The sequence below is a fragment of the Martes martes genome (genome assembly GCF_963455335.1).
Source record: "Martes martes genome assembly, chromosome: 4".
Classification (NCBI taxonomy): Eukaryota; Metazoa; Chordata; class Mammalia; order Carnivora; family Mustelidae; genus Martes; species Martes martes.
The window spans coordinates 119,329,647-119,353,937 of NC_137891.1; the positions used below are offsets into that span (position 1 = coordinate 119,329,647).

Here is a 24,291-nt window from a genome sequence, read left to right on the forward strand (position 1 = left end):
TTTAACTTACTGCCCTTTCTCAGCAATCCTTCATAGCATACCATTTTTATGTTATACTTTTATTACAACCAAGCTTAAATCACATGCTTCTCAAATTATATTCCTGTTCACTTTTAATTATTAATTAAGCTCTGTGTGGTATCTTGACACTTCTCAGCACTTACAGTGCAGCAATAATCATCAGCAAATAGTCTACCAGTTAATATATGCCTAACTAATTACAAGCTGAAGTAATTGTAAGTGCAAGTGAGCCTGTATCCTAACATAACTTTTATGCTGTATCCATTGTTTTTTCTTTATACCTTTCCCCTCATCTCTACAATGTACTTACTTCTCATTAAGCATTTGCTAGCACAGTGTTGTACAAAATCAATGAATGGTAGAACCAAAACATGTCAGAAACCCTTAGAAATATGCTGGACATACAGAGTATGGCATATTGGACAAGCCTCCATTTAGATGCAAACCACATTCAAGTATAAAAGTGAGACTTGATTTAATGTGTGCAGCACTGCTGTCTAGACTACTGGTACATGAGCATATGTAACATATGCAGTACTTTTGTCTATCTCAACCCTGGCTTAAGGCTTAATTTTGAAATCATAGTTTAATAAAAGTAAAAATCTGCATAGACTAGTACCTTACATTAAAAACATTAGGAGTACTTAAACATGTCTCTGTGTGTATGTGTCTGTATAAATCATTGTAAACATAAATTCTTTAGAAGATAAAATTACTTTATATACAGGAGTGTTTTAGCAATTTATATATAATTAAGAAGTGTGGGGCGCCTGGGTGGCTCAGTGGGTTAAGCCTCTGCCTTCAGCTCAGGTCATGATCTCAGGGTCCTGGGATCGAGCCCACATCAGGCTCTCTGCTCGGCAAGGAGCCTGCTTCCTCTCCTCTCTCTCTCTGCTTGCCTCTCTGCCTACTTGTGATCTCTCTCTGTCAAATAAATAAGTAAAATCTTTAAAAAAAAAAAAAAAAAGTGTAACCAGTATCATTCACTTTGGTTCTTAGTGATATGGTTTATAAGCCTTTCCAGAGATGAGGCTAATCATTTTTAGTAATGCTTACTCACTTAACAGGCTGAAGTTAGTCTTTGATAGCCAGAAGCTTAAAATTTGCTTTTAAAGAAAAATCTTAATAGCAGAAAATGTCTTTTAAATCTCTTATTCCGTAAATATATACTCCATTATTTTTATTGGGTCTCCTTCTCTCCTACCCATTCTGTTTATAAAGGACCTACTAGTAAGCATCACAAATACTAGCTAGAATGAGAATTTTTGATAAGTTAATTTACTACTAGTTTTGTTCATAACTATGTATCTAGATACCATTTATATACATTAGGATATTGGCTTAATTGTAAAGAGCATACTGATTTGTAGTTGGAAGGAAAAAGGTAAACTAATGAAAGAAAAAATATTTGACTTTAAATATTTAAATCTTGGTGCTACTTTTATACAGTTAGTATTTTATACAGATAGCATGAGTAACTTGAGCTTAATATATAAAATCTTAAGATGGAAAGGAAGGGAACATTTTTTTTTTCCCCCACTACTGACTGACTGTTTCCTTGTGGTGGGACAGTGTAGTAACTGCCAGTTCCCAAGTGTTGTATCTTTTAGCTTTTCCCATGAGAAAAGGATTAATTCTTTCTCATTGATATTTTTGAAATATTTGAGGCAGGGATTGTTACTAGCTCAGGTTAGATCACTAACCAGTTGTTGGCCAAGATAGAGAATAATACAAGGCCCATTGGCTGCCACAGCAGCTATGTGGAATGTTGCACTGGGGTACAGAGAGATGAAGCACTGAAGAGCAGATACTAGGTAAGCAATCCCATAGATAAGTGTTACTCTCCCCTCCCCTCCCATACCCCGCTGTGACTAGAGTAAGTAGCTATTACTTGATCTGTCTTTTTAAAGATTTAGCTCAAGTGTCTACCCTTTTGGGAAGGTTTCCCTAATTTCAGCTCCCTTACGTCTCTACCACTAGGACTCCCAGGTTATGTTACCTATACCTCTGTATTCTCAAAGCACTGAAGAGACCTTGATATGCACTTACCTTCACTATATTGTATCTATTATTTTGCTTTTCTTTCTCATTCCATAAAATTATGTTCTTTGAAGTCTAGGATGGTGTCTTTCTGAATCTCTGGCCTTTAGCATATAGTATTTCATAAGTTTTTGTCCTTGAGTGAGGCTGTTTTTACTAAGAATAAGTTGGAAACCGTGATCTTTTTTTTTTTTTTTTTTTTTTTTCATTAAATGCTTACCAAGTGCTTTTTATATACCAGGCACCAACCTAGGCATTGCTGATACAAAAATTGAAGGGCGTTGGGCACCTGGGTGGCTCAGTCGGCTAAGCATCCAACTCTTGATTTTAGCTCAGGTCATGATCTCAAGGTCTTGAGATCAAGCCCTGAATCGGGTTCCATGCTCACTGCAGAGTTGGCTTAAGATTTTCTCTCTCCCTCTCTCCCTCTCCCCCCTGCTCAATCAGTAAATCTATCTTAAACAAAAAAAAAAAAAAAAAAAACAACTGAGGGGCAGTCCCTACCCTCAAGGAGCTTACAGTCAGTCTAGTGGGGAGATAGACTGGTAAGCAGGCAAGTAAGGCTAGAGGGATAGGTGTGGTGTGCTAGGAGTAAAGGGAACAAAGCTTAGGAGAGGTAAGATCTAGGTTGAGAATTGATAGAAAATGTACCCAGGTGAGTAGAAGAAACGGGAATCGAAATGGCATCTCTGGATACGGGAGATAGACCAAGAGTGCAAGGTGGCAAGGGAAAAGTCCAGAAATACAAGCAGGAACCAGGACATCGTGAGTCTTACAAGCCATGCTAAGAGGTCTGGACTTTCTCTTGAGGGAATGGGAGCCAGTGGAAGTTTGTAGGCCAGAGAATAGCTTGATCAACTACTGGTAGACATAGAAAAGGTAATTTAAAAATATTTATGTATATATGTCCATATATTTCACTTATGCTGAATATAAAAAGATTTGTCTTTATGTTGGCAGTTACCGATTAATAACACGTGTTATAACTTTTCATCTAAGTGTAGGTCTCTCATTTGTATATTTTAATTATAAAGATACTGCAAGCATCCCAAATCTAAAAAGAGACATTAATTAATTTTTTAACACAGATTTTGAGATCGAGGTCTGACTGCTATAACCTTAATAAGTATTTTTTCAAACAGTACACCACTATCAGATTAAAAGTTTCCTGGAATTTTCCTGAGGATAAGCATAAATCAAATTTTTTTCTATTAAGAATTTTTTTAACTTCTATTATTTGAAATTTATAAGATTATAGTATTTCAATAGATGGGTGTTTTTCTCTTCGTTTTATAATCTTAGCAGTTCTGTGTACTTGAACTTGATTAAGGCAACTTGTGCTTTTTTCCTCTCATTCATTTAAGGTTTTCATGTCTTAATGATTTCAGCTTCTTCCGGACATAGTTATTATAGGATTTTTGTATTTTTCCTTCATTGTTTGCCCCTATTTCCTTAGATGGCACCTGTTCTCTTTAAGATCTTAGTTCATCAAATCCTTATAGTCCCACTGCTTCCCTTTTTCTTTCGAAATATTTTTATTATTTAATTAAATAATTATCAGTTATTTAGTTGGTTTTTAGTACTTCCTGTTCTTTTGCATTTACACCTACCTTATCTGTAAGTTATCTTCCTAAAGATTTGGCTAGTGATGAAACCAGCATACCTTCGGAGAGAAAAAAAATTGAGTTAGCTGAATTAGTAAAAAATACGAACCCAAAAGCAAGTGATTTCAACTTAATTCATTGTTTATTAATTCTTGATTGTGTAAGGAGGGAATTTAGAGTAGTGGTTAAGAGCACAGGCTCTGGAACCAAACTAGGTTCAGAAAGTCTTGGGGCTCCTGGGTGGTTCAGATGGTTAAGCGGCTTCCTTTGGCTCGGGTCATAGTCCTGGTATTTAGCCCCACGTTGGGCTCCATGCTCAGTTGGGACTCTGTTTCTCCCTCTGTCTCTCTCCCCCTTGCTCATGTGCTTGCTTGCTCTCTTTCAAATGAATAAATAAAATCTTTTTTTAAAAAAATAGTCTTTTCTCAGCTGACAATCTTGAACAAACTTGATCACTCTGTGTCTTTTTCCTTACTTATAAATTGGAGATAATAATAGTTAACATCTCATAGGGTGGTTATGAGGATTAAATGAGTTAATGTGTGTGCACTGCTTAGAATAGTTCCTGGCGTATAATAAATCCTAGGTGAATAGTTAGGGCTGGTGGTAGTATCTGATTTGCTGATTAAAAACGAAAAATTTAGAGGATCCAAGAATAGCATAATAATAATTGCTGTTGCCAAAGTAGGATTTAAAAAAAATAGGTAAGAGATACAACATGAACTATTATACTTGCCAGTCTTAAAAATTTGGAACAAAATTTTCTGTTACTCCACTTTTGAGCTCCTAAATCAGTTGAATCAAGAACTAGAAGAAATATGATAACAGAATTAGTAGTATGAAAACTTTTTCACCATTCACAACTACTTGTTTATGTGGAACAAAATGCAGAAATAAATTATGCCAGACATAACCCTGATTTCAAATTTTTGAGTCCTGCTGATTAACATATTTTAAAGAAAAATACTACAAAAATGAATTTTAAAAATATGTAGCATTCTGATCATTTCAAAATGATTGTATGAAAATTGCATTTGGAGAGAAAGGATTTTACTAAAAAAAAATTTCAAAACCAGGGCACTTGGGTGGCTTATCAGTTAAGCATCTGACTCTTGATTTTGGCTCAGGTCATGATCTCAGGGTCAGGAGACTGAGCCCCTCATTGAACTCATTCTGGGCATGGAGCCTGTTTAAGATTCTTTCTCCCTCTGCCCTTCCCACCCACTCCCACTCACATGTGCCCTCTCTCAAAAAAAATTGATAAAGTGGAGTTTTGTCTTAGGACAAACCTATTCCAGAAATTGAATGAGACCCTTTTTTAAAGTCAATTTAGGGGGTGCTGGGTTGCTCAGTTGTTTAAGCATCTGCCTTCGGCTCAGTTCAGGATCCCAGGGTCCTGGGATAAGCGCTGTATAGGGCTCTGTGCTCAACAGGGAGCCTGCTTCTCCCTTTGCCTCTGCTGCTCCTCCTACTTATGCTTGTTCATGCGGTCTCTCTCTCTCTCTCTCTTTCTCTCTCTCTCAAATTAAATAAAATCCTTTAAAAAAATAAAATTTATAAAGTAAGTTTAGAATAAAATATATTACTGGTTTTCAAAGTTTCAGATGACACATCAGTTTGAAGCTATGATATTCTTTGAAAGCAGAAATAACAGAAAGTAAATTAAATTATATTTGTAGTATAAAAATGATCACTTTGTGAAAAAAAAAAAAGCAAGTTATCAGACTACTTGCAGTTATTTTCCTACTAACATTCCTATGTTGCTTATCTTTGTAAACTAATACATGGTAACAGATTTCAAAGGTTAAGAAAATTTTGGAGGAGAAAAGCTTTAAAGTGACTTAAAATTTCTTTTACTTGAATTTTGGAACATCTTGGTCTCATTTACAGGATACAAGTAGAAGCCTAGACTACAGATCACCAAATTATACCATTATTGGTTCTGGAAAATAGCTCAACAGTACAGACATTTGATAGAGTGCTTTTATTTTCACTTAAAAATATACTAAGATAATATTAAAAAGTAAAAAATATTTATCTTTGGTAATGATTGTATTACACTAAATTTGAATGAGTGGACCTAAATAGTGCATAAAATAATTTTAAGAATATAGTTAGATCCCTTCCACTTCCCACTCCATTACTTGACTTGGGATTAGACTAATGCTAATTGGTCCAGTTTGTATAGCATATAGTAGCATTCCCATTTTCTTCCTTCACATTTACATGCATTCCTAGCAAGCCAGAGACAGTAGAGAGGAAATATTAATATAGGTTTAGTTTATTAGAAGTTTATCCCCTTTTCCCTGTTTATTGAAGTTTTTGAAAGAGTTAATTATTATCTTAGCTACTAGTTTTGTGACTTTGAGTTAGCAAATTACTTTGGAATCTTCACTTTTGTTGAGTAATTAACTGGCTCACCTTTGAGTGTTTTTTGTACCTTGGTTATACGCTAAAGTATCTAACCTACATTATTTAATCCTTACAACAACTATAATGTAATACTACTATCCCTATTTAACAGAAGAGGAAACTAGGGTGTTATCTATCCAAAGTTACCTAAGCAATTAGGTGCCATAACCTGGCTTCATCTCAAGTCTTTTTGACTCCAGATTCCCAAGTTTTTATTTTTACTTCATTTTTTTAAAGATTTTATTTATTTGAAATAGAACACAAGCGGGTGGGATGGGCAGAGGGAGAGGGAGAAGCAGGCCCCCATACTGAGCAGGGAGCCAAAAGCAGGACTCAGTTCCAGCACCCTGGGATCATGACCTGAGCCAAAGGCAGACTCATAACCAACTGAGCCACCCATGCGCTCTAGAGTCTCAAGCTTTTACCTCTATTCTGTCTCTCATCTTGAAAATGTGAATACCTATTTCACAGGCTTACTGGAAGAAAATAAATGAGTTAAATATAAAACACCAGACTGACTTTTCGAAGGTCCCTTTTGCATTTCTAGTTAACACAATCACTAGTTTTTATTTTAAATTACTTAATCTTTATTTTTCAGTATACAATAGACATTAATGACTCCCATTACTTAGTGTTTTCAAGGATATATTAACAAATTTGGCTTATTTAAGGCCCAAACATTTTAAATAAGTCACATAGTATTTCATAATTCAGGTAAAAGAACATCAAAACATTTAGTTCTATTCAATTTACATGGAAAATCTGTAGCCAGTTTCAGAGTTATTTAGAAGTCGGCTTAAGCAACATTATTCAAGAAAGTGGCATGTGTTAAGCTTTAGCCTATCTGCTACGGGTAGAGATGCTACTGGTGTGTGAAACATAGAAGGATGAAATGGAGGTTAAGCCAACTGTGCGTGAAATTGTAGTCACTAAAGAAATTTCACAGTTGCTTAAAATAGCTTCATTTTTGTAGTGTGTCTGTAGCATCAGTACATGAACTGATTTCTTCAAAGGAAACAAATATAAATCTTAAACAGATTATTCTGATTATAATATAAAAACATTAGTCACTAAGGAGCTTTTTTAAAAGATGTGAATAATGTTTGGCAACAGATCTAATTCACTGAAAGAATCGCTAAGACTCTTGCATACCAACACAAATTTTACTTAATAATAGCCACTAACATTTGTTACTAGATGAAGGGCACTGTTGCAAGTCCGTTATCTGAATTAATTTATATAATCTTCACAACTCTGCAATAAGTACCATTATTATCCCCATTTTCTAATTGAGTCTAAGACATAGAGATCTTACCTAAAGTCATCAGCTAGTAAATGGTTATAAATATATGTATCATATTTATGTAACAGAAGTCTTAAACATTTTGTATAATTATTTAATTGAACTGAAATATTTAATTTTTTAGTATTTTCTAAATGTAGCGTTTCATCTGTCTTTAATTTTAAAATGTCAGTTTTTTTGGTATTTATAAATTAGGATTAAGAGTCTAAGCGTATTAAAACATTTTAATCACATTTGCAGATTACAATATTTAAAAAGGAAATAAACCATTAAAGTAATTCATGTTCTGTTTCCAGGCTGCCTTACAATTGTATTTCCTAGACATACCTATCTCATAGTCAAAATAAACTTTGTTTATACACTAAATGTTTCTTCTTGGGGCACCTAGATGGCTCAGTCAGTTAAGCGGCTGCCTTCAGCTCAGGTCATGATTCCAGGGTCCTGGGATCAAGCCGCGCATCAGGCTCTCCGCTGAGCAGAGAGCCTGCTTCTCCCTCTCCCTCTGCCTGCCGCTCTGCCTACTTGTGCTCTTTATCTCTCTGCTCAATAAATAATTAAAAAGTCTTTTAAAAAAATAATAAAAAATTGGGGTGCCTGGGTGGCTCAGTGGGTTAAAGCCTCTGTCTTCGGCTCAGGTCATGATCCCATGGTCCTGGGATCCAGCCCCATATTGGGATCTCTGCTCAGCAGCGAGCCTGCTTCCCTCTCTCTCTCTCTGCCTGCCTCTCTGCCTACTTGTGATCTCTGTCTGTCAAATAAATAAATAAAATCTTTTTTAAAAAATAATAATAAAAAATAAAGATTTCTTCTTGTAGGCTTGGAGAATGTCAAAGTAAGACAGTAGTCACCGTCCTCAAGGAGTCAAGTAGAAGAAATAGGCATGGAAGTAGAATGCAGTTGGCAGGATATTTTATTAGGCTAAAACATAATATCCAGTGTTAGGAAGGTGCCCATTTAAAGAGAAATAAAATAAATAGATGTTGGAAAGAGGACAAGATCTATATATTCTCTTAAAGTTGATGTATTCAGAACTATAGATATAACCGCATTAATCACTATAAAAGTGACCAACAGAAGAACTAAAAATAGTTAAAAAGTTAGTGCAGGTGGGAGGCAGAGGAAAAATTTTACTTCTGTACCCTTCTGTACAGTTTCTTTGTTATTTCCAGATGCATTGGTTTCTTTAAATATACTCAGGTGCCATGATAGCACACAGAAGGAAGGACATAACTACCTTTTGACAGTTGAGGTAAATACCACTACTTGCTTATATAGAAGTTGCTGTTTATGCTAACTTGAAAAACTATTAGAAAGTCCTCTCTGGCAAAAGGAAAATTTAGTGAAAAGTCAAAGTCATGAAAAAGATGGCCTTCTTAGATAAATCAAATAGCTTGGTTATGATGATAGATGATGCTGGTTAGGAAGAGTAGTGCCTGTATGTCTTGAAAAGAAGTTTGGACTCTATCCTGTAGGCAGGGGACAAAATTAAAAAATTATAAATAACTGGCATCAGATTTGTATTTCAATGAATTTTGTCATCAGCATGAAGGATAGTTGGTAGGACAGAAGGGAATACTGTTGCCAGAAAAATAACCTACATTGCCATTTTCCAGAGGCAAGATAAAGGGCTTAAGCCAACATATTGGTAGTAAAAATGGAGAAGGGACAGATCTGAAAAGATTTAGGCAATAAAACCTTCAGGATCTATCGATTTACTGGGTTGGAAGGGTGAGTAAAGATGCCTCGAGAAACTCGTAGCCTCAATGAAAGAAGGCTACAGTAGACTTCAACTAGTTACAAGGTAGCCCCTTAGTGCAATGGTGGGGGATGGGAGAAGGGGCGGTAAGGAGGATAACTTTTCATAAAAGCACACCCCTTAGGTAGAAGCTGCGTTTTCTGTTTTCCTTTTGAAGAAATGTGTTAAAAGCTCATCTGGGTACTGTAATGAGTTCTAAACTTGATAGTGTGCTTGTCAGAAAGTGGGCAAAAAATCAAAATGTGTGCAACAACCTAGTGTCTTTTGTTCCACTTTCATATTGACACTTTTAGTATTTAAGATATTTAGGCTTTTGGGTTATTATAATTTTATTTTTGTATCTTAGTATATATGAGGTGATTACCTTTGGTTTTAATAGAGAGCAACCATAATGTAATTTGTGCCAGTTGTTTTGTTTTTTATTTCAGATATTTGCAGCCTTTCTTAAAGATGATCATAATTGCCCATTTTGTGACAAATAATGATGTTCAATATTGGTATGGTAATAACACTAACAATTGAATTCTCTTTTAAAAAGCAGCCTTTGCTGCTATAAAATAGCATCCCTGTGGTATTTTTTGGAGGCTATTGAATATTTGGGTGTTGGAACTATACTTTGTCTGGATCTTAGTTCTTCAAATTAAGAGGAAAATGGGCTGTATTTTTCAAACATTGAGGAGCAAAAAGACAATGAAATTTTTATTAAGTACTACTTTGCCATTTTCTAAAATATTTTTACCAAGGGGCTAGTTGGTTTTATTTTAAAACTACTTACTAGGGGCGCCTGGGTGACTCAGTCATTAAGTGTCTGCCTTCGGCTCAGGTGGTAATCCCAGGGTCCTAGAATTGAGCCCCACATCAGGCTCCCTGCTCAGTGGGAAGCCTCCTTCTCCTCTCCCACTCCCCCTGCTTGTGCTCTCTCTTATGTGTCTCTCTGTCTGTCAAATAAATAAGTAAAATTTTAAAAACAAACAAACAAAAAAACTATTTACTAAGATATTTAAGCTGAGGGGGGCACCTAGGTGGCTCAGTCAGTTCAGCCTCTGCCTTCATGTCAGTCAGGGCTCTTGGACCTCTGCTCAGGAGGGAGCCTGCTTTTCCCTCTCCCTTTACCTGCCACTGTGCTTCCTTGGGATGTCTCTCTTTCTCTCTCTTTCTCTGTCAAATTAATAGAAAAAATCTCTAGGAAAAAAAAGATACTCAAGCTCAGGATCATTTTTACCAATTCTTTGGATGTTTTGACCTGAGGAAATATGGTGGTGGTGTGTCTGGTTATTTCTTTTCATTCTATTATATTTCCTAAATATCAGTAGAATTAAATGCATTGTTCCCAGGTAATGACCCTGGATTATACATACCACTAACTATTGATGGGGAAGGGGGTGTATCTGTGGGTGTGTTTGTTTTCAGGTGAAAGTCTAATCATTATAGTCCTAACTCGATTACGAAGGTCTCTTTGTTTTAGGTACGTGAACAAATTCTATTATTCATCACAATACTGGAAGAAACCTTGTTCTGTTTTCCCTCAGATTTTGTAGTTAGAATGGTCTAATTTAATTTAGAATGTAGTGATGTAAAAAAAAATTTTTATTTCTTGGTTTTTGTTTCATCTTGTTGTTCTTTATTGTAATACATTTTCAATGAGCTTTTCAATGGAACAGTAATTGTATCTTAGTGAAAGATTCCCCAGTGTTCTCTTACTTTCTCAGAACTTAATTTAAATTAAGGTAGATGTTTCCTTGCTTGTTTTGTAGCTTTCTCAATCTTAAGGCAGAAACTAAAGATACAAAAATAAATATCATTTTATAGTGTAGTAGAATAAGCTTTATCCTTAGCTTCCCCAGGTATAGTCGTTGCTTTGTTTTTTCAGAGTTCATTAGAAAGGACCTAAAAATACTATAATCTCAAGGATATAATATTAGAGAATTATATTTGCCAGCTTCATTTGCTAAAGTTGAACTTATTTCCTAATCCTCCATATTCATTCATTGTGCCTTTGCAAGAATGCCATTAGTCAAAGTGTGTGGAAGTGTCAGCAGATAAACCAGTTACCTGCTGCTTCAGTGACTGGAAGTGAAGTCTTGACAAAAGCTTTACTACTAGGGTATGCCTGGGTGGCTCCGTGGGTTAAAGCCTCTGCCTTCTGCTCAGGTCATGATCCCAGGGTCCTGGGATCGAGCCCCACATTGGGCTCTCTGCTCAGTGAGGAACCTGCTTCCCCCTTCTCTCTCCTACCTCTCTGCCTACTTGTGATCTCTGTCAAATAAATAAATAAAATCTAAACAACAACAACAACAACGATTGTTTGTATTTATTTGATGTTAGTTGTGATTCTCTCCTCTTTCATTCATGATTTACTAATTTGGGTCCTTTCTCTTTTCTTTTTGGTAAATCTGGCCAGGGGCTTATCACTTTTATTAATTCTTTCAAAGAACCAGCTCCTAGTTTCATTGATCAGTTCTCCTGTTCTTTTGGTTTTTATTTCATTGATTTCTGCTCTGATCTTTATTATTTCTCTTCAGCTGGGTTTAGGCTTTCTTTGCTGTTCTTTCTCAAGCTCCGCTAGGTGTAGGGTTAGGTTGTGTATTTTGAGACCTTTCTTGTTTCTTGAGAAAGGCTTGCGTCACTATATACTTTCCTCTCAGGACTGCCTTTGCTGTGTCCCACATATTTTGAACAGTTGTGTTTTCATTTTCATTTGTTTCCATGAATTTTTTTTTTTAAAGATTTATTTATTTATTTATTTGACAGACAGAGATCACAAGTAGGCAGAGAGGCAGGCAGAGAGAGAGGGGGAAGCAGGCTCCCTGCTGAGCAGAGAGTCCAACGCGGGGCTCGATCCCAGGACCCTGGAATCACGACCCGAGCCGAAGGCAGAGGCTTTAACCCACTGAGCCACCCAGGCGCCCCTCCATGAATTTTTTTAATTCTTCTTTAGTTTCCTGGTTAACCCATGCAGTCTGTGGTAGGATGCTCTTCAGGTTCTATGCATTTGAGTTCATTCCAACTTTTCTGATTGAGTTTTGGTTTCAGAGCATTGTGGTCTGAAAATATGCAGGGAATGATCCCAGTCTTGTGGTACCAGTTGAGACCTGAGTTGTGACCCAGGATGTGATCTATTCTGGAGAATGGTCCATGTGCACTAGAGAAGAATGTGTATTCTGTTGCTTTGGGATGGAATGTTCTGAATATAACTGTGATGTCCATCTGGAACAATGTGTCATTTAAAGCCTATATTTCTTTGTTGATCTTACGCTAAGATGATCTGTCCATTTCTGTGAGGGGAGGGTGTTAAAGTTCCCTACTATTATTATATTACTGTCCATATGTTTTTTTGATTTTGTTATTAACTGGTTTATATAATTGGCTGCTCCCATGTTAGGGGCATAGGTATTTAAAATTGTTAGATCTTCTTGTCGGACAGATCCTTTAAGTGTGATACAGTGTCCTTCCTCATCTCTTATAGTCTTTGGCTTAAAATCTACTTTATCTGATATAAAGATTGCTACCCCAGCCTTCTTTTGATGTCCATCAGCATGGTAAATGGTTTTCCACCCCTTCACTTTAAATCTGGAGGTGTCATTGGGTCTAAAATGAGTTTCTTGCAGACAGCATATCGATCGGTTTTGTTTTTTATCCATTCTGATGCCCCGTGTCTTTTGGTTGGGGCATTTAGCCCATTTACATTCAGGGTAACTATTGAACGATACGAATTTAGTGCCACTGTATTGCCTGTAAGCTGTTACTGTATATTGTCTCTGTTCCTTTTTGGTCTATGTTACTTTTAGGCTCTCTCTTTGCTTTGAGGATCCCTTTCAATATTTCCTGTAGGGCTGTTTGGTGTTTGCAAATTCTTTTAACTTTTGTTTGTCCTGGAAGCTTTTTATCTTTCCTTCTGTTTTCAGTGACAGCCTAGCTGGATATAGTATTCTTGGCTGCATATTTTTCTCACTTAGTGCTCTGAATATATCATGCCAGTTCTTTCTGGCCTGCCAGGTCTCTGTGGATAGGTCTACTGCCAGTCTAATATTTCTGCTGTTGTATGTTAACAGACCTCTTGTGCCAAGCTGCTTTCAGGATTTTCTCTTTGTCACTAAGTCTTTTAAGTTTTACTATTAGGTGATAGGGTGTGGACCTATTTTTATTGATTCTAAGGGGGGTTCTCTGTGCCTCCTGGATTTTGATGCTTGTTCCCTCTGCCATATTAAGGGCAAGTCTCTAATATAATTTGCTCCAATATACCTTTTTGCCCCTCTCTCTTTCTTCTTCTTCTGGGATCCCAATTATTCTAATATTGTTTCATCTTATGGTATCACTTATCTCTCAAATTCTCCCCTCGTGGTCCTGTAGTTGTTTGTCTCTTTTGCTCAGCTTCTTTATTCTCCGTCATTTGGTCTTCTATATCGCTAATTCTCTCTTCTGTCTCATTTATCCTAGCAGTAAGATCCTCCTTTTTTTTTTTTAAAGATTTTATTTATTTATTTGACAGACAGAGATCACAAGTAGGCAGAGAGGCAGGCAGAGAGAGAGGAGGAAGCAGGCTCCCTGCTGAGCAGAGAGCCCAATGCGGGGCTCGATCCCAGGACCCTGAGATCATGACCCAAGCCGGAGGCAGAGGCTTAATTAACCCACTGAGCCACTCAGGCGCCCCTCCATTTTTTATTATACCTCATTAATAGCTTTTTTTATTTCAACTTGGTTAGATTTTAGTTCTTTTATTTCTCCAGAAAGGGATTATCTAGTATCTTCTATGCTTTTTTCAAGCCCAGCTAGCACCTTGGTAATCGTCATTCTGACTAGTTCTGACATCTTACTAATGTCCGTATTGATTAGGTCCCTAGCCGTTGGTACTACCTCTTGTTCTTTTTTTGTGGTGAGTTTTTCCTTTGTCATTTTATCCAGATAAGAATAGATAAATGAGAGAATATAATACTAAAAGAGTAGCAACGACCCCAGAAAAATACACACTAACCAAATGGGAAGATACCCGAAACCAGGCAGAGAAGAAAGAAAGGGGGGGGAATTATACACACACACACACACACACACACACATATATATATATATTATGTTAGACTGGTGAATAGAGCCACACACTTGATTTTGGGTGTACTTAGGTCTGTTAGAAGAAACTGCCTCCCAAAATTTTAAAGAAAGAAAAACTTAAATATATACAAAAATAAGGGTAAACACGATGAAGGGATGGAATATGATTGTAAAGGTGAACATTAAAAAAGATTCTAAAAATGGAATTGATAAGAAGTTGGTTGAATAAAGAAAAAAAAAGGAAAGAATGTGATCAAGCTAGAAACTAGAACAAAACCATGTGCTTGATTTAGGGTTTATTTTGATCTGTTAGAAAAATCTGTGTCCCAAAATTTTAAAGAAAGTAAAACATGTATGTATAGAAAAAATAAGGTTAAATACAGTGAAGGGATAGAATATGACTATAAAAATGAAAATTTTAAAAGATTTTTAAAAAGGTATTGATAAAATAGTTTAAGAATGTTAAAATAGGAAAGAGGAAAAATTTTTGAAAATAGAATAAGAAAAAAATTTTTTTTAATTTAAAAGACTAAAGAATCATGGGGAGGAAAGCCATGAATTCTATGTGCTGTACTCCCATAGCTCTGAAGTTTTGCAGTTCTCATTGATTGGTGAACTTAGTCTTGGCTGGATGTTCTTGCTGATCTTCTGGAGGAAGGGTCTGTTGCAGTGATTCTTAAATGTCTTTGCCCAAGGTGGAATTAGACCACCCTTGCTAGGGGCCAGGCTAAGTAATATGCTCGGGTTCGCTCTCAGGAGCTTTTATTCCCTGAAGACTTTCCATATGCCTTTGGAGAACGGGAATGAAAATGGTGGCCCCCCAATCTCCAACCCCATAGGAGCTGAGAGCCGGGGCCCCACTCCTCAGGGCACCCTCAGAGAAAAGCAGTCAGTCCCTCCCATCTCCCTGGTCTCTGGCGCATGGCCCTGTTTGGAGTCTCCAAACCCAGTAGATTTCTGCAGTGGGCTCCCCCAGCGCTTCTCCAGAGGTGGAAGGAGGGGTCCTCCCCAAACTGCCACTTGTGGGTCCCTGCTTGAAGAGCAGTGGCCCGATGTGCCTTGGATCATGGTTTAAGGTAAACCCCAAGCTGAGAGCCCCCTCCTCAGCTCCGTCTGTGTAGTCGGCTTCCCCGCTCTGATACTTGGGAGCTCTGACACACTCAGACACTCCTGGTCTTTCCGTGACCCTGTGGGTCCTGAGACGACACTGTCCCCGTGAGGGCTCCACCCCCTCCTTAGCCTCTAGAGCGACTTCCCTCAGTGGAGCAGACTTTTAAAAGTTTCAATTTTGGGGCACCTGGGTGGCTCAGTGGATTAAGCCTCTGCCTTTGGCTCAGGTCATGATCACAGGGTCCTGGGATTGAACCCCGCATCGGGCTGGCTGCTTGGCAGGAAGCCTGCTTCCCTTCCCCTCTCTCTCTGCCTGCCTCTCTGCCTACTTGTGATCTCTGTCAAATAAATAAATCAAATCTTTTAAAAAAAAAAAAAAGCTTCAATTTTGTGCTCCGCTGCTCTACTGCTTGGTGGGAGTCAGCCCCTCCTCCCACAGTCTGTCTTCCCGAATATTGCCTTGGATTCACTTCTCCAAAAGTCCTACCTTCCAGAAAGTGGTTGATTTTCTGTTCCTAGAATTACTGCTCTTCTCTTTGATCTCCTGTTGAGTTTGTAAGTGTTCAGAGTGGTTTGATAAGTATCTAGCTGAACTCCTAAGACCCTATGATATTTAGGTCTCTTATTCTGCCATCTTGCTCCTCCCCCAAGTATTAATTCTTTAAATGTTTGGTAGAATACATCTGTAAAGCCATCTGGTCCTGGACTTGTTCGTTGGGAATTTTTTAAATACTGATTCAGTTTCATGGCTAGTAACTGGTCTGTTCAGATTTTGTATTTCTTACTGATTCAGTTTTGAAAGGTTATATATGTCTAGAAATTTATCCATTTCTTGATTGTCCAATCTGTTACACAATTTTCATAATAATCTCCTATAATCCTTTGTATGTCTATGGTGTTGTTTCTCCTCCTTCATTTCTGATTTTGAGACACCTCTATCTCTCTCTCTCTCTCTCTCTCTCTCTTTTTTTTTTTTTTTTTTGATAAGTCTGGCTAAATACTTATTATCAGCTTTGTTCATCTGTTCTAAGAACCAGCTCCTGGTGTCAGTGATCTGTCCTATTGAGTTTTTAGTCTCCATGTATTTATTTCTGCTCTAATCTGTATTATTTCTTCCTTCCTACTGTCTTTGGGCTTTGTTTCTTCTTTTTCTGTCTCCTTTAGGTTTATAGTTAGGTTGTTTGAGATTTTTCTTGTTTCTTGAGGTAGGCCTATATTGCTGTAGTCTTTGCTCTTATAACAGTTTTTGCTAGTGTTTTCATTTGTTTCCATGTATCTTTTGATATCTTCTTTGATTTCTCAGTAGACCCATTCATAGTTTAGTAGCATGTTATTTAGCCTCCATGTATTTGTGTTCTTTCCATATCTTTTCTTGAGTGATTTTCATACAGTTGTGGTCAGAAAAGGTGCATGATATGATTTCAGTCTTTTCTAATTTATTTGGACTTGTTTGTGGTCTTAACATGATCTTTTGGGAGAATGTTCCATGTGCACTTGGCTCCTAGATGGCTCCATTGTTGCTTAAGCATCTGACTCTTGATTTCGGCCCAGGTAGTAATCTTGAGGTTGTGGGAATCAACCCCACATATTGTTCAGCTCTTGTCACAGAATCTGCTTGGAATTCTCTCTCCTTCTCCCTATGTCCCTCCTCATTGTACATGCGCTCTCTCTCAAATAAAATCTTTAATTTAAAAAAAAGTATTCCTCTTTGGATGGAATGTTCTGAATACATCTGTTAGGCCCATGTGGTCTAATGTGTCATTCGTAGCAACTGTTTCCTTGTTGATTTTCTCTCTGGATGATCTATACATTGATGTAAGTGGGGTGCTAAAGTTCCTTTCTATTACTGTGTTACTGTAAACTTCTTTATGTTAAACTTCTTTTATGTTAAACTTCTATTAATAATTGCTTTATGGACTTGGGTGCTCCTATTATATTGGGTACATAGATACTTAAAATTTTTATACCCTCTTGTTGGAAATAACAAGTGTTGGCAAATATATGGAGAAATATTGGTGGAAATACAAATTGGTATAGCCACCACAGAAAACAGTATGACGTTTCCCCCCAAACTTTGTTTTAAGATTTTATTTATTTATTTGACAAAAAGACAGCAAGAGAGGGAATACAGCAAGAGTGGGAGAGGGAGAAGTAGCTCACCATGGATCAGGGAGTCTGAGTAGTAAAGTAAAAGTAAAGTAAAATCCATCTTCAGCTTTTAGACCTACAGTAAAAAGTGTAAAAACTAACAATAATAAAAAAAAAACTAACAATAAATAAAATGGATATCGTATGTTTTTGTAATTGCCTGCCTTCTCTTAGAGCCCTAGCATCCCCATGTCACTACAAAAAGAATGGTCAGGCTCTATGGCTTAAAAAAAGTGATGTTTACCATTGAATCCATTTCAGCTGAATTCATTGTAATAAAATTTTTGCATTAGTTTTTTTATAATGAGCTTTTTACTATAAATTGTGCAGGTCCTATATAGCTAGAAAAGAAATATTTGCATTTAAATTTTTTCTAATGAGGGGTGCTTGGGTGGCTCAGTCAGTTAAACACCCATTCTCGGTTTTGGCTCAGGTCCTGATGTCATGATCTCATGATCTCATGGTTTGTGAGATAGAGCCCCACCTCGGGCCTCTGCCCCCCCACACACACACTCACACACACGTGTGCAGTCTCTCTTCCTCTCTGTCTCTCTCAAAATTTAACAAAAATTCTTTCTAATGATATTTTACTGGTTTTCTAGCATCTTTACATAGTATACACTATAGTTAATTTTTAAAAATATTGAGGTTTTGTTTAATTTTAAATATTGATTGCTTAATTTTAACCAATTAGAAAGAACTCTCCTTAAATACCTATGTTTGGTAGATGAATACAAACCTGTGTTCAATCTAGTATTCTAAGAAACTATAGGAAATCTTTAGAATTTTGTGAAGAACTTATAAAGGCATTTTACCTATTCAGATTCATTGTCAATTCTCCACATCTCCTTCAGTCTCTTACTAAGTAGGGCTTAAATTCCTCAATCATTTAACATCCATGGGCCTCATTTCCTCTTCTATCAGAATGCAACTACATAGTTCTCTCTAGCTCTGAACATTTGATTCTATCTGTTTAACTATAATATTTATTTTAACTGAAATAACTACATTTTAAAAATTACAACAGGGGTGCCTGAGTGGCTCAGTTGTTTAAGCTTCCAACTCTTGATTTTTGGCTCTGGTCATGATCTCAGGGTTGTTGAGACTGAGCCCTGCCATCAGGCTCCCAGTGTGAAGTCTGCTTGAAAGACTCTCACCCTTCCTCTCTTCCCTCCTGCCCCACTCGTGTAGTCTTTCTCTTACCCTTCCCAAAATAAATAAAATCTTAAAATTATACCAGTTTTTTAAATTCTTGTTTTTCCTTTTGCAGCTTTATGCAGGAGCTATTCTTGAAGTTTGTGGATGAAAATTGGGGCGGTTCCCTCAAGTCCAAGGTATGTAAAATTTTCTCCAGTAAATTCTCACTTTAATTTAAAATCAGTATTTTACAAAAATACTTTCATTACATATTCCCAAGAATAAGAATTTTTAGGATTATACTTTCTCAACAGTGTATGTATTTTTTCCACATTCTGTTTTCTGGAGGTAGAGTTTTATAGTAATTGTTGAATATAAGGTTATTTTAAGTAGGCATAATGTATGATACAACACATGATGAAGTGGTTCTATTCTTAGGAGAGCCTTTCCTTTACTTAGGTGTAAATTTACAGGAGTCTTTGTTTTACCAGATATTAATGTAATCCCTTTAAATAACATAACATTCTAATGTATCTTAAATGTAAGTTGATTTATATAAAATGCTCATAAGGAACAGTTGGAGTAAGTGAGCATAGACCTGTACAAAGTAACAAATCATTAAGAGAATTAATTACCATAGAGCTTGAGGTACAGAAGAAAAGCAGTCATCCATGTACATCCTCACAGGAAATTTTTTTTTAATTTTTTTTTTTAAATTTTTTATTTGTTAGAGAGAGAGAAAGAGCGAGCACAGGCAGACAGAGTGGTAGGCAGAGGCAGAGGGAGAAGCAGGCTCCCCGCTGAGCAAGGAGCCCGATGTGGGACTCGATCCCAGGACACTGGGATCATGACCTGAGCCAAAGGCAGCCGCTTAACCACCTGAGCCACCCAGGCATCCCCCTCACAGGAAATTTTAAGGAAAAACATTTGAAAGGATAATTGTGAAAATGTATTCTTTTGGTTGACATCAAACAGTAATGGAGCTTTGCATCTCCAGAAAGACTTGGACTAAGACTTTTCTATTCTGTCCTGGCATGTCATTTGAAAATCAGTTTTATAAAACTGAAATTGTATAAAGGTAATGAAGTGTTTTGTTTGTTTCATTTGTAACTGAAATATGTAAGTGCTTGGTTTATACACCTTGTTTTTATTTCTGCTCACTTTCTCATGGCCTCTCACCTTGTTTACTTAATGGCAAGGGAATTTTTTGGACTTAGTATCTTTTAAATTACCTGTGTTCACACATGCCCTTTATTGCTGTCCTAGAATTATTTTATTATAATACATTGCTCTTTTTGGCACGGAAATGTAATAGAATAATAGTTTGGCTTGGGGACATATTATATGAGGCCCAAAGCAGGTACACATCTAATTAAATACATTCTTTGTCAGAATAAATACATTCTCCTATAGGACAGAATGTATCTACTGCTTAGGGAAAAATTCCTCATGCTGATTTTTTTTTTGCCTTTTTTTTTTGCACACTCAGAATTGTACCATAGTTGGTTTTGGTTTTTATATCACTTCTCTAAATGATAGTTTGATCATCCTTATTCCTAGAAATTGCTTTTTAATTATATTATTCATATTTGTTGACTTGTTTTACTAATAATCTTTTGTGACTTAGATTTTCATGAGGTTAAGAATAGCTTTGATACACAGTTAGCCTTATTTGTGGTAGCAGATTTTATTATGTCTTTGGTAGTAATTTCTACAGTCGGAAGTTCAGTCTTTAAAAGCTTGAATGGAGTTTATCAATCCTTGTAGTGGAATTTAATTCTATATATTTCTTATATGTAGATAAATTGTCATACTTAGGATACATGTAGTCATACTGTCTTTTCCTTTTGAAAGCGATTGGATTTTAATTCTGTGTATAAATATTTAATACACAAGTTTTTTTAATTGGGAGTGGTTATTTCTGTCATGTGTATCCATATTCAGTACAATTATGCATAATTCCAGTATTTTGGAGTCCATGAGATGGTGGTATATTTTAAGTATAACCATTATTGTATTCCCACTTTCTGACTCACTGTCTTTTTTTTTTTTTTTAAGATTTTATTTATTTATTTGCCAGACAGAGGTCACAAGTAGGCAGAGAGGCAGGCAGAGAGAGAGGGAGCGGGGGAAGCAGGCTCCCTGCTAAGCAGAGAGCCCGATGTGGGGCTCGATCCCAGGACCCTGGGATCATGACCTGAGCCGAAGTCAGAGGCTTTAACCTGCTGAGCCACCCAGGCGCCCCTCTGACTCACTATCTTATAGATAATCTGGATTAGGGCATGAAGGACAGATGTCACTTTTTACAGTAATTACAAATACCACGCTAATTTTCATGTCATCATTGCATTATGGTCTTTTGTCATCAATATCCAGTAGCCTCTGGGATTATTATAACTTTCATTATACTTTATCTTAACAATAATTGTAATTTTTTAAATTCACCTAATTTAAAACAGACATGTCATAAAACAGAAAAGTAAATTAATGTTAAATAATACCAGAAGAGAGAATCAAATTTTGAAACATTTTATTGAACTTAACACTCAGTGTTTGTGGAGAAAAAAAGCCAATTCTAGGTTCCACTCCTAAGATTCTTCTAATTTCCATGTTTTGGTTGTGTTAAGTATGAATACTTTCTTATAATCCTTAGTATTTTTAATTATTGAGGAATAATTGACATAGAGTGTTTCCCGTGTACAGCATACTGATTTGGTAATTATATATATATATATCTATCTCACATCTGACACCATACGATGTTATCACAATATTATTGACTATATTGTTTCATCTTTGTGACTTAGTATTTATTTTATAACTGGAAACTGGTATCTCTTAATCCCCTTAATCACCCAACCCCTCCATCCACTTCCTCTGTGGCAATCACCAGTTCTCTGTATTTAAGAATCTGTTCATTTTTTGGTTATTTCACTTATTTTTTAGATTGCATATATATGTGAAATGATATGGTATTTGTCTTTCTCTGTCTGGCTTATTACACTTAGCTTAATCACTCTAGACCCATCCATGTTGTCACAAATGGAAAGATCTCATTCTTTTCTATAGCTGAGTAATATGCCATTGTGTATTCCACACTTTTTTTTTTATTAAAATATAGCTGACACATAATTTTACATCAATTTCAGGTGTAATTTGTGCAGGTTGTAGTAATTGGACAAGTCCGTACTTTATGTTATACTCACCATGGGTGAGTTGTCACACATGCTATTGCAATACCATTGACTGCCTTCCCCATGACTTACTCATTCCGTAACTAGAAGCCCTTATCTTCCACTCCCATTCATCCATTTTGTCCATCCCCCCGACCATACCTTTTTTTTTTTTTAAAGATTTTATTTATTTATTTGACAGACAGAGATCACAAGTAGGCAGAGAGGCAGGCAGAGACAGAGGGGGGGGAAGCAGGCTCCCTGCTGAGCAGAGAGCCTGATGAGGGCCTCGATCCCAGGACCCCAGGATCATGACCTGAGCCAAAGGCAGAGGTTTTAACCCACTGAGCCACTGAGGCACCCTGTTGTGAAGATTTTGTTTATTTGACAGAGACACAGTGAGAGAGGTAACATAAGCAGAGGGAGTGGAAGAGGGAGAAACAGGCTTCCTGCTGAGCAGGGATCGATTCCAGGACCCTGAGATCATGACTTGAACAGAAGGCAGATGCTTAACGAGTAAGCATTCCATAGCCTGTCTTCGAGATCAGTGATCCATTGTTCTGCATCTGCTAACCTACTGTTGATTCCCCCAGTTATTTTTCATTTCAGTTCTTGTATTCTTCAACTCTGATAGTTCTTCTTTATATTTTCTCTTTGTTGAAGTCATCACTTAGTTCTTTTACTTGCTTCAGTCCAGTGAGCATCTTTATGACCATTACTTTTTTAAATTGTTTATCAGACCATTGCTTATCTATGTTCATTTAGTTCTTTTCCTGAGGTTCTTTCTTATTCTTTCTTTGGTAGCATATTCTTCTGTCTCTCCACTTTGCTTTACTTTCTAAAGTGCTTGTTTCTGTGAATTAGGCGGAACAGCCACTTATAAACTTGGAGGAATGGTCTTGTTTTTGGTTGTCCCCTGGGTAGACTGTGAAGCTGATCAAGTGTGTGCTGGGGTGTCCTGGGGCTTTCCAGAAAGCATCCTGGCAAGGCAGCTTGATTTAAGGTGGGGCATGGGCCCGGGGGAGATCCTAAGGTATTCTCTGTAGGGGGCATTTTGGTAGAACATCTGTAGCTGAAGTAGGTATGGGCCAAGGTGGTCCTGGAGCTCTCTGTGCCCAGGGTACCCTGAGAGGACAGCTAAAGCTGCAATGGATGTGGGCTGTGGGCTGTGGCTGCCCCCAGGGCTCCCCAGGCAGAAAGCACCTGGTGGGACAGCTGAAGCTAAAATGGGTGAGGTCAGGGTATCACAGAATGCTCAGTGCAGCGAGTGTCCTGGCAGGGTACTAGAACTGGGCCAGCATGGGCTGGGGGTTCCTGGACCTGAACCAGGTGAGAGCCAGGAGGTCCCAGTAATCTCTGTGCCAGGGGTGTCCTAGGAAGCTCTTAGGAGCCAAAAAGGTATGGAGCTGGAGTGTTCCAGAGTGCTTTGTGTTCGTGTCACATTGGCACAACTGCTGGATCTGACCAGGGGTGTCCTGGTGTTGACTGTGCTGAAACTGCTTGGTGGAGTGGTTGAGGTGATATGGGCTGGGGACCCAGAAAGCAACATGCTGGTTAGGGTACCTGGACCCTCCTCCCATCCAAGTTATCAAGGTATGGAGAACATCGTAAACCATGTTTCTCACCAGCCCCTCCAACCTGGAGAGAGTGCCAGCAGCTGTCCCCCCATCTAGCAGAGTTCTAGTGCTGGATCTTTAAATTCTCCTTGAACTTTTAAACACCTGCCCACCCCCCACCCATGCCCCACTGTGTCTGGGCTGGTGTGGGCTGGGGGCCCTGGTCTAGATTATACTGTCACGGTGGAGGGAGAATGTAAATCATAGTATTCACCTATTCACCTGCTCTTTTTTTTTTTTTTTTTTAAGATTTTACTTATTTGACAGAGATCACAAGTAGGCAGAGAGGCAGGCAGAGAGAGAGGAGGAAGGAGGCTCCCTGCTGAGCAGAGAGCCCAATGCAGGGCTCAATCCCAGGACCCTGGGATCATGACCTGAGCCGAAGGCAGAGGCCTTAACCCACCAAGCCACCCAGGCACCCCTTCACCTGCTCTTTTGACCGAGAGAGTTCCAGCAGCTTCCTCATTATTTGGCGGGGTTCTGGAACTCACTCCTTTATGTTCTATAAGCTCTTTTAAACCTCAGCTTTTTTTCTGTGCCCCAGAATCACCCAGGGCTCAGTGGGCTAGGGGTCAATGTAGCAGCCTCTGCCACAGGACAGACAAATCTGCTCACAGAATCTGCTCACCTTAAGTACTGTCCTTTTCCACCGCAGTCCCACTGTCTCTCTCCTGCTGTTCTCTATGCGCTCTCTCTTTTTTGTTGTAAGAAGCTGTTCACTCAGCCCTCATTTCTTCAGGAGACTTGCTCCATAAATAGGTCTAAGTTTGTGTCTGTGGAGAAGGTGAGTTCAGGGTCTTCCTGAGTTGCTGTCTTGGACCAGAACCTTCCTGGTATGGTATATCCATTAATCTATTGATGGACACTTGGGTGGCTTCCACATCTAGGCTTTTGTAAGTAATGCTGCAGGAAACTAGAAGGTAAG

At 37.7% G+C, this 24,291-nt stretch overlaps 1 protein-coding gene across 1 annotated transcript in view; it reads left to right on the plus strand.

Moving 5' to 3' along the window:
- SELENOF (selenoprotein F) overlaps window positions 1-24,291 on the plus strand; it is a 49,978-nt gene that overhangs the window by 8,679 nt on the left and 17,008 nt on the right. The window contains exon 3 of the mRNA XM_080802020.1: window positions 18,711-18,774. Within this exon, the coding sequence (XP_080658146.1) occupies window positions 18,711-18,774 (64 nt within the window). The remainder of the gene's footprint in view (window positions 1-18,710; window positions 18,775-24,291) is intronic.